General features: G+C 39.3%; 1 protein-coding gene across 1 annotated transcript; it reads right to left on the bottom strand.

Annotated features, from left to right (window-relative positions):
- Positions 1–456: 456 nt before the first annotated feature.
- kmt5aa (lysine methyltransferase 5Aa) lies at positions 457–10,392 on the bottom strand. Its single transcript, XM_058617577.1, has 7 exons — positions 10,149–10,392; positions 8,263–8,407; positions 7,766–8,048; positions 6,966–7,053; positions 6,330–6,389; positions 5,876–6,066; positions 457–5,147 (listed from the first exon to the last, which is right to left on the bottom strand). Exons 1-7 carry the CDS (start codon positions 10,155–10,157, stop codon positions 4,937–4,939), a joined length of 987 nt encoding a protein of 328 aa, XP_058473560.1. The 5' UTR covers positions 10,158–10,392; the 3' UTR covers positions 457–4,936.
- Positions 10,393–11,325: the final 933 nt, after the last annotated feature.

Genomic DNA, 11,325 nt, shown 5'->3' on the forward strand with positions numbered 1-11,325 from the left:
CCTTCATGGTGTCAATCTAGTTTCATCTAATTCTTCATCTAATTCTTCTCCAAAATAGATGATAAAATATGGAACATGAGTGGACACATGAGTGTGATTGACAGCTGGCAGGAGCCTGGTTACGGATGACATGAATTTCCAGCTTCAAAAAATGACATGACAGCAGTCGTACAACAATCTTAAAGCTTCAGAACTGGAGTTTATTTTGCACCCGCAAGACTACGTCCACTTTTTAAATGGCGTCTATGGTTAAAGCACAACCTTTGCCTGAAATACATAAAAAAAAGGCTTATTCTAAAGGCAACAAAACCCGTTTTCTTTCATTTTAAAGTGATTACACACTTCATACTGGTCCTTTAACAAAGGCTCCTGATTGTATCTGCATGTTTTTTTATTCATTGATCTGCTGCCAAATGATTGTATAACAGCAGATTTTAAAAAAAACAGAAAGAAAAGTTACACCATTATCTTGCCACATTTATTTCAACACGAGAACAAACCACCCATGCCTGTTCATTTGCATAATACATCTTTATTCATCGATGCCTAAACCCCAGCATTAAGATTTATTCAACGCTACAACAGCAAAGATCTATTTATTACATCCTAAAATGGCCAACAGGTCAGTTTGGCCTCCCAGTAATTATTGCATTAGTTCTACATTAAGAAAAATGAAACGTTGGTTAAAGAAAGGCTCGTACGAAAACATTTCACACTTTCTAACACGATGCTACCGTTGGAGGTGACAGAGGAAGTGTTGAGATGAAAGGTCAGAATCAGTGTTTTCATGTATCAACAATGACACCATAACATCAAAAGAATCCTTAAAGTTCAATAGCCATCTGAAGATTTGGGAAACTTGTGACCCGCCGTCGCCATTTGGTGTCCGATAGGTATGAAAAGAGGATGGTTTAGGTTTGGTCGAGTTAGCATAGATTTGAAACACACGCTGCTACAAAATAACAGAAATGATTTTGTCATCCACTCTCTGTAACAAAGTAAATAAGCACGTCACTAAATGTTTATCTTAAGACAGTCTCATAAATCACCCCCCAAAATAATAACAACAACAATAATAATAAATCACATTGTCATCCTGCAAGAAAAAGTGAAGATTCACATCATGTGTTCACTAAGGGAAGGCAGAAAAGAAAATCAAAAAGTGACATGTGGGATATTCTATAGGTTTTGACTAAACAAACCCCATGAAACGCCCACTATTAGCAATGACCTGAGCCATCAACACGTGTTTATGTGATAAAACTCCATTTCTGTCCTGTCACCTCAAATACTAACACCACCACCACATGTGAATTCACCCACCACTGAAAATAAATCCCAACAAGTGCACCACTTCCGTTTGTTAGATAAAAACTATTCTAATGGGCCGTTTTATGATATTTAAGAACCAGCGCGTTGTTTGTTTGGGGTCTTTACATTTCATTTGTCCTCTGTCCCAGATGACGTAACGGACAGAGGACAGAGGATTGGCCTGCTACCTGTGCAGCACGCTTGTCACCATTTTCCTGTGGTGAAATAAATTATAGCAAGATTCTAGAACACTGTTAATAACACTAAGATTCTGTAGTATTACTGTTAAATTAATTAGGTCATTAGTTGCTAGACATTTTTTTTCCCTATTTCATTCATATCAAGGAATTTTTCAAGCAAAAAATGTTCAGTGATTTTTGGAAAAATTATATAAATCAAGTAAAAGAGTTTAAAAACCTTTTTAAAAGGAAGTAGGTGAGAGCTCTTGGACCGTCTGGCTACATACAGATAAACAAAAGGTGAAAAGGCTACTAACAACAATGTATGAAAAGTGACATGTTGGCAGTTCAGCTGTTCAATAAAACTAACAAATAAATAAAATGTTGACATGAAATATCTGCGTGAACAGAATGAAAACAGCAAAGCGAGGGGCGTGGACCAGTTTACCGCACACATGGCTACATGTGCGACGTATTCAAGAGTCACATGTGGTTTAGCTTTGGCCCGTTTCATGTCACAGGAATAACATGACGTTATTATGCTTTGTTGTGGAGAATTAAATGAGAAAAAGTATGAAGTAACAACCACCAGGAGACAGACAAGTTAGCCGAGGGTCAAGACTGGAAAAGGCGGCATAAAACGTTCGCCCATCTCTGCCCACAGTTAGCAACATTTAGTGCTTTCACTTTGGGCCATTGGGGAGGTTTTCAAACAACATCTATGCCTACTTTCAGCCTTTTCAGACTGGAAACTCAAGTTTGTAAAACCCTCACTCCTCACACCAAAGTCCATAGAGAAGAGCAGAGTTTTAACATCCCAGGAGGTAATGTTGTTATTCTGCTGTTGCCTCTACCACAAAGTTCAAATGTGTTATTTTTTGATTTTGGGGTTTAAAATCCTCAGTCAAGATTACCATAATTGACACGAACGTACAAAATGAGACAGCAGCAGACCAGCAAACCCACAAGCTACAAACACTGTTTTTTTCTATGGGTTTTGGTGCAGGACTTAAGGCCTGTACATATTTGTTCTCTCTCCCAGGGCTGAAAGAAAAGAACTACATCATATGAGTATGTACAGACCATAAGGGTGACTGACAAACTTCAATAACCAGTTGAAAAAGTGCATCCAGCGATGAGATAAAGGAGGGAAGGTGTCAAATTTATTATTGTTAAGTGGCTAAAAGTGGCTGTTTTTGGTCAGACGCCATGTCAATACCACTGCAACCACAACAATAACACTGAGGAGTTCAATTTTTGAAGCTTAGAAAATGACACTGTACTGTAGCTGCAACAACACTCCCGGGTTATGTTATCTTTATGTTAGTTCCAATCTTTAAAGTTATTAAAACAAGATAAAAAAAGAAAATAGTTAATTCATCAGACCTCCAGAAGATACTGGAGTTCAAACACTGCTGCCTTCATAAAGATAGAAGCTATGGGTGAGCTGCTCTGACAATCACATGTGCACCTGATATGGTGAATACTGAGCACATTTTTTCCTATTCAATGTATCTGGTCGTAGCAATTTAGGTAAAGTTTACATTATATTGGTTTTGTGTTTCTATTGTTCATCTGCTCTTTAGCTTCATATTCGCTAACTCAGCCACAAACACAACAGGAAGGTTGTGTGTTTCTGCAAATTAGTCTCCTAAAAATAAATTAAAACTGAACTGAAAGTCAAACCTCTTCAACTCACCCCTCACAAGAAAATAAATATATTTACACAGCACAGTCAAACAGAGACTGCGACCACCTGAAAAATCTTTATGCAAGTGAAATTAAAAAAAGGACCGTGGAGCACACTGGCTGGATAATCACAAGCCAGTATAAATTCAGTAAATCATGAATTCATAATAAACTGTCATAAACATTTGCCTTTAAGGAAACATAAGAAATCATAAAAACTACCTGCACTTCATAATTTAAATATGTATGGTGGCTCAGAAGACTCAAAACAGTGTGCAGCTTTACTATTAGGCAGCAGAGGAACGAGCTGAATGGAAAACTAAGAAGCAGTGCTTAAAGTGGGCCAATAATGTCCGTTACGTAGTACCGGCACTTCTTAAGTTTAATTTGCGTGTGGGCACTTACATTCATTCTTCCATTCAGCATGTTTCTCTGCTTCCCAATAAGTAAAGCTGCACTGTCCCGGGAAACCCAGACGTAAACTGGTGACTTCCGCTGCGGCTTTTGCATTTGTGTTGTGGCTTTTCTGAGTCGTGTTGAGTGTTCTGGGCCACCGTGAATATGCAGCTTAAATATTAAAAAATACTACATGCTTAAGACAAATGGTGCTTTTCCACTACCCAACCCCGGCACGACTCTTCTTTTTTTTTTTTGCTTTTCCATTAGCAATAGTCTGGAAGAGTCATGAGCACGACGTCCGACATAACAATCAAACCAAACAATGCTGAACTGTAGACTTACAAATCCTGAAGACGGAAATGTCTAAAATTTCAACATTTAACAGCGGAAGTCTGGTGTATTTAGCAACAGCACTGCCAAAATCCGCTATCATGGGCGGTGAGCCGCATCACAGTTCAGTGACTGTGTGCTACGGTCATGCAGGAAGTACTGAACTAATGCTTTCAGTTGAGTGAGTCCAATGATCCAGTTACACTGACAAGAAATGCTTTACAAGTCACTAGTTTGTGCCGTGCTATGATGACTTCACCCACGTTTAGGAGGTACTATGACGTAATAGAAAACTAACCAAACCGCGTAGTTGAGCCGTGCCGTGTCGGTACTTTATAGTGATAAAAGCGTGATAAAAAGGCATGAAATCATTCCTGTGTTAAGTCCCTTGAACAATTATTTCACACTTTAAAAAATATTGTAATGCTCTAACCCTGTGTCAAATAGTGTAAGTACCAAAATTGCCTCTTGAATATCAGGAGTGTGATAAACTGTTACACTCTCACTAAACGGTGACGGTCGACTGGGTGAGTTTAATGGCTGGAATTAAATCCCACTCTGACACAATATGTGTTTTAAAAAAGGGGTTTGTAATTTGCATTAGATTCAAAGTCTCTGTGGGGCCAGAAGTAGAAGTATTGCTAATTATCTAACCATGAATTAAGGAAAAAGCGGTATAAAAATGCAGAGCCTCGACTACCACCTACACGCTGGAGAAGCCTTGGTCTATAGGAAATACAAAAATGTACAAAATAAATGTGCTGCAAAACAACTAGAACGCTTCATGTACATGTATAAATAAAACTACCGATGTCGCCTGCCCTCAGTCCAAACATGATCAAAACCCCACTTCCATTATCAGCTACTAAACCCATCCAGCTTCTTTCACAATGGAAGAAAAGGGGGTACACGTTCTGTTTCTAAGGCATTTTGTACACTAGCAGATGAGAAACCCAAAAGTTACTGAATGTTTCCCTGTGTGTTTGTTTGTTTGTTTGTTTGTTTGTTTGTTATTGAGGTCCCCTCAGTCAGTACTTGAGCCACGGGTGAGCTGCGATGGAGGCTTTGCTGCGGTCGCCATAGTCGTACAGCAACTCCTCGCCCTTGTCGATGTCTCGAGAGGCGACGAGGATGAGGTGAGGGACGCCGTTGATGTCGTGGAGTTTGGTTTGGCAGTTTCCGATTTTACTGTGGTTTATTAAGCGACCCATTCGACCAGACTCTTTTGTGGCATCCACGCTGTCGAGAGACACAAAAACACACAAGGTCAGCCTCCGTATATAAAACATTAACACATAACACAAGAAATTTGCAGAATTTTCTTTAACTGCAAGTGAGGATTTGGGTGTAAATTGTTAAAATAACATGCATAAAATGAAGTTGTAATAAATATATCAAATACTTTTTCATTTATTAATTACAGACATTAAATTATGCAGAAATGGGTCATGGTTGATATAGTGATTTGGATCATAAAAGATAGATATTGAAAACTTAAAAAGATAAATGACTTAAATGAGTAGATGCAAACATACATTGATCAGTCAAAACATTAACATTAATTGCTGATTTAAATTTGTGTGTCTAATCCCAAGAAAATTATTGTAAATCGCTTTGGATAAAAGCGTCTGCTAAATGACATGTAATGTAGTGTAATGTAATCTAATGTAAAATGCCCTTCATTGTGATAGTTAAATGATTTGGGGTTAAATATCCAAGTGGGATTTTTCAACCAGATTTGATTTGCGATTTTCTTAAAGTCAAGATTTGATGTCTACACTAAACAAATTAGGGTCTAATAAAAAAACTGAACAATAACCAGTAGAAGTGAAGAGCAGATTATTTGTCTGTATTTCCATTTCTGTCCTTTATAAACCAACATATACTCAGCTAATGCCCTTATATATTGTGGTAATGATTTAAGAGGCTAAAATAAAATAAAAAAATAAAAAATGCAGTGTACATACCAGTATGTTTTGCAGAGGTACTGGAAGTAGTACATGTAGCAGCCTGTGGCAGGGTTCTGAGCATATTCAGCCTCCCTCTTTTTGGCATCGGTGATCTGCAGCAGGTCTCCGTGGTATTCCACCACATACTCGCCTTTCTGGAAACACCGCATGGCAAACACTCCTCTCCCCTTTCCTTCTATGTGCTGCACCTTTAATAAACAAACCAGAACAAGTAGAAAAACATGCATCACTCTTGTGCCTGTAGCTTTAAATATGACCTGCAGTATGGTGTGACTTTTAAATATCAACCCGGTTGTGCCGTATCTTTAGAGGGATTTGAATCATTTATTTTCTGAGGTTGGGACAGTCAGGATGACGACTGGTTGCTAAACCCGCATCACTGATAGTTTCTTGAATATAACTCTGGCTTTGAGGTACTGTTAAGGTTCTGAAAGCAGAAAGAGCAGCGTACCTCCATTCCTTCCTCTATTCCGTTTGTGATCAGGTCGTCTATCTGCTTCTTTTCTTCACACTGTGAACATGAAATGATATTACAGGAAAGCATCTATAGGGCAGTGTTCACACACAGTTCTACCAATTCCTTTCAATTCAGACTCTATTGAAGCAAAGGTTGGCCTCTATAGTGACCATAGGGCCCGTTAATGAGGCTCTTACTTTGTGCTTTGTAGCAAAAATGTAACATGTAACATAACGCGTGTGTCACGCGTGACGTGTAATATGTGACATAACAACTGTGTGTGAGTGACATTCATGCAGCTTGGAGTCTTATATCCCACATATAGTATACGATATCAAAGTGGGCCATTCTTAATATTCCAAATTAAAAACTTTGCCAAAACATTCACTCCCTTCCAAACCATTTCCAGGCCTGGAAAACAGTTTTTCTGATTTAAAACAACAATTTTTCCAGGAATTTCTTGGCTGTGATATAAACAGACTCCTCTATTGCCCCCCAAGCAGCAAGCCATTATTTACATGACATGGTTGTGGGTGAATTTCCAAAGCAGCAGAAAAACCAACAGGACATACAATGATATCTGTTCAACAGAAATGGCTGTGACAAATAACAAAATGAGTTCCTTCTTACCTTTAGAGCCGTTTCACTTTTTCTTGAGCTTCGTCTGATTGGATAATAGTCGGTAACTTTACGGTTTTGGGAATTTTTCCCAGCTGCACTTTAGTGGAAAAAGAGAAAACAACAACTATTAAACACTAATGTGGTTTCTTTATGTGCCATCATGGCAACACACAAATATGTTCAAAATTCCAGTATTTTGTCAAAAAGATTGCCGAAGATTCTCAGAAACTGTTCTTCCCTTTAATATGCAAATTGGCTGTATATAGACAGGTAATACATTCTAATCTACCAGACCCAGTTTGATAAGGGATTATTTTTGTATTTGGTTCTCCTGTGTGTGTGTGTGTGTTTTACAGTGAGATCTTCGGCAGCAGAACACACAGAAAACAGCGATGTGTAGTCGCGATCCATCAGTGACAAATACACTCAATAAAATGTGAAACAAAGGACAACACAGTGGCTAACAACTAGTAGGACGGAATAATAAACTTCCTTCCTTACTCTGATGTTTATAGGGGTTTTCCCTGGAAGTTATAGAGAAGACAGTAAAGTGGATGACGCCATCAAAAGTCCATTATCTTGAATAGAAATACGGATTTAAAGGGAGATGGAAACATTTTGGCACTACACAAGGATACCGCTCAACAAAATGTATTACATTAGTCATATTTTAATGCAGAAATGCTACATATAACATCTTTAAACTATCGTGCTTCTACTACTTATATTTTATACCATATTCAATAGCGTTACAGATGTCAGGGTGATGAGATTGTGACATAAAATAAGAGTAATGGGAACCTGCGTACATTCTTTGAGCCATTTTCTTTCCCTCGACCTTGGGCCGCATTTTTCTCCTCTTGTGGCCGTGAAGAGTGCTGCTGTTGCCAGTGAAGAGGAGACTGTGACACCGGCCGTTACTCAGTGGCAGGGAGGGCTCGGTTGGTGAACGTAGGCAGGTCTGAGGGCAAAGGAGCTGCGGAGGTGACAGCTGTTGTTCATCTGACCAGCAGGGCGAACACAGGCTCTTTGAGTCTTTTGGCATAGTGGTGGTGGTGGTGGTAGTGGTGGTAATGATACTTGTTCTGCGACCTGGCGGGGATGAGAAATGGGCTAAATTAGAATAAGGTACAGTATATAGGGATATAGGACCTTCATGCATTTGCAGTTCTTCTCTACCACTCTTACATAATCTGCCGACATATAAAAATAAACAGCGTTGTGTTTGCTCTCCTGCCTGTGGCATGAATCCACAGTGGAAACACTCTCTTTTGAACTGGAAATCAGCTGCAGCAAACAAACGTACCTTCTCCCTGCCTATGGGCATCATTTTGCTGCGAGTTTACTGGAGGGCACCTCCCTTCCTGTGTCAGCTTGATCGTCATTTCATCCTGACCTGGTTGTGTGGATTTGCTGTGGTTTACGATGGTGACTGAATTGCATACAATGTCCTGTAAATGCAGAGAGAAGAAAATTATCACATACAGTTTTCATACAAACATCAACGCTAAAATGGCAACTGACTCCTTTCTATCGCCAGTGGAGGAGTTTGTTTTTCCTCCAGCGAGATGTGTGATGGCACATGGAATGTGCACCCTGAGGGTGAGCTAAGATGGTGACATACCGTGTTTACCCAGGTTTCAGGTTTACATGTTTGCCAAATTAAACTACAGCTGATAAAAAAAAAAAAAAGGGTTGTCACTTTTATCCAAAATTCAGACACAGAGTTAAAAAATATACAGGTGGGAAGTGCATCAGACCATCTAAAAGGTATAAAGGTTGCTTGGCCTTAGATGCACTTAAATGCCCATCAGAAAAATAAGACGGTTGCTTTGCTGTCCTCCTGAATGGACATTCACAACTCTCAAACATCTGAATAATAGTGAGTGGAAGCATTTTGCGTTCTTAACTGTAGATGGCAAAGTTACAAATCTGTCCACTCAATTAGCTCAACCCAATTGAGGTGAAGCTAGAAGAATCACAAGGCCGGTCCAATACAACTAGAGTTCAACCTCACGTGACTGATGGTAAGAGTAATAATGAACCATGTCATCAGTGAACATCCAATTATCTTTGAAGGAATTGTCCACTGTGTAACATTTGTTTGAACATGTTAGACCTACTGCAGAGTCTTTTGATTTTAGAAGGAATGCTTACATAGTTCATGCTCCTCGTGTACAAACATTGGTGCAACTTGGATGTACTGTGGAAAAATGCTGATTCGCTCAATGAGAAGATAGAAGTCCCAACATTTTACAATTTTCCAGTGACCATTTCTGACCAATAATCATTCCACTAACCTCCAACTGGCTTTAAAACACAACCAGCTGCCTCTTCACTCTGGAAAATGCCCAATCACCTGTCTTCATATGACCATCACTAAACATGCTTCATATTCATTCCTAATAACTTCCTTCTGTTTTAACATCCGTTGTTGTAAGCTTCAGTCTTTAGACAAAGAGGATATTCTAAAGATAAGATATGACTGACAAAACCAAATGTAGATTTTAAAGATGCACTTTTCCTTTTGTCTTTGCTGGTGGCCATGTTTTCACTCATAGAGAAAGGTAAAAAAAACAATAATACACACAGTCACTGATTCTCTCTATGGACTTTAGTACGGGAGAGTGAGTGTACAACCTAAACTACCCCTTAACAATTCGTGATGATTGAGACAAAACACAACACGTACTCAGGTCCTGTATTTTCCATGAGTGGTGTGGGAGGGGCTGTGAGGAGGGTTCACGCTGACTCCACACCCACTCTCCCGTCAGTCCATTTAAAACCAAGTCACAGGACACAGGCCCTAAACTCTTCTTTTATTAGCCGAATTAAACACACACATTGTCACATGCTTTTAAACCACAACCCGCCCATCAGAGACAAACCTGTGCAACTGTTTCCACCGTCTAATGTCAGAAAACAGCGTGTTTTTATGATTATGTGCTCAGCGGAGGAGCACATGAAACCCTCATTACTGGCTAATGTTAGCAAAGCAGTACTCAACGAGGAAGCTCATTTGTGATCACTTTATACTTAAAACACTTTATACGTGTGGAAATTGTAATGTTATTTTCTGCAACGTACCCCAGCAAACTGACACTCCACTCTCACTCTGGAGTAAAGTGGCTTTCTTTGGAGCTACTTAGCCGATGTTTGACAGGGAGGTGATGCCCTAACAAGCAAACTTACCCCGTTCATGACTTGTTTTCGTCGCTCCTTACTAGGCTCTGGCGTCTCGTTTACGGGTAAAATAATAAATGAAAATGTCCGCCAAGTCCGAGTTGAAGCTAGTCCTGCTACACGGCAGTGTTGTCCAAACCCGCTGGTCCCGTCCACGAACGACTTTGGAGCTAGTGGTGTCAATAAACCTCCAGTCGTTTAGACTATGCAGCCTCCGCAGCTCCGCTCCGCCATTTTTCTACATGGAAATGAAAGAGAATACGCGAGGGAATGTCGCCCTCTGTTGGTCGACAGCGACAGTGCATGTATGCTCTTTTTAACCTCCCCTCAACCTACGGTATTTTGAAAATGAAATTGTGGGTAACAAAACATATTACTGAAAATTATCAGTGTAACCGTTTTAAATATTTTATTATCATTATCATTATCATTATTATTATTATTATTGTTATTAACTACTGCAATAAATATGACTAATATTGTCCTTTCTTCTAATCTTAATGCAGTGCTCTATGTAATTGAATACACACACAAATGAGTTTAGCATGAGCAAAGGCTTTATTTAATGGCTCTTCAATGATAAAGGGACGGGCTGTTCATAGCCTGTTCAACAAACTATTGGTTGAAGAGGTTGTGTTTATTTCTTTCCAAAAATAAAACAACTCAGTCAGATCTTTTTCTTTTTTTTCAGTGAAGCATGAAAAAACAAGAAAGTGATGGCGTGTCTACATTCATGTCCATTTTATTAGGTATGTCACATGTAAATGTTGTCAAAACGAGCTGCTGAAGTTCAAACTGAGCATCAGAGTGGGAATAAAAGATGCTTATGGTACTTTGAGCATAGTATGGTTGTTGTAGCAAGATGGGCTGGTCTGAGTATTCCAGAAACTGCCGATCTATGGAGATTTGCATGCACAACCATCTCTAGGGTTTATAGAAAATGTCAAAGTAAATACCACAGTTCACTGGGTGACAAGGCCTTATTGATGTCAGGGGTCAGAGGTTTGAAACAGGCTTGACATTATTGAACGGCAACACTAACTCAACCAAACATCACACCAAAGGTATGAATGGTAAATGCTCTGTATTTATATAGTGCTTTTCTAGTCTTGATGACCACTCAAAGCTGCTTTATACTACAGTTTTGCCATTCACCCATTCACTCACACTTTCACACAGCGCATCT

Source organism: Solea solea, chromosome 19 (assembly GCF_958295425.1).
Source record: "Solea solea chromosome 19, fSolSol10.1, whole genome shotgun sequence".
NCBI lineage: Eukaryota > Metazoa > Chordata > Actinopteri > Pleuronectiformes > Soleidae > Solea > Solea solea.

Excerpts from the sequence above, each read along its gene's own strand:
- kmt5aa (XM_058617577.1), bottom strand. Across the intron at positions 6,390-6,965 it reads AAAGTGAAACGGCTCTAAAG|TGTGAAGAAAAGAAGCAGAT; the intron begins GTAAGAAGGAAC and ends TCATGTTCACAG. Across the intron at positions 6,067-6,329 it reads GAATAGAGGAAGGAATGGAG|GTGCAGCACATAGAAGGAAA; the intron begins GTACGCTGCTCT and ends TGTTTATTAAAG.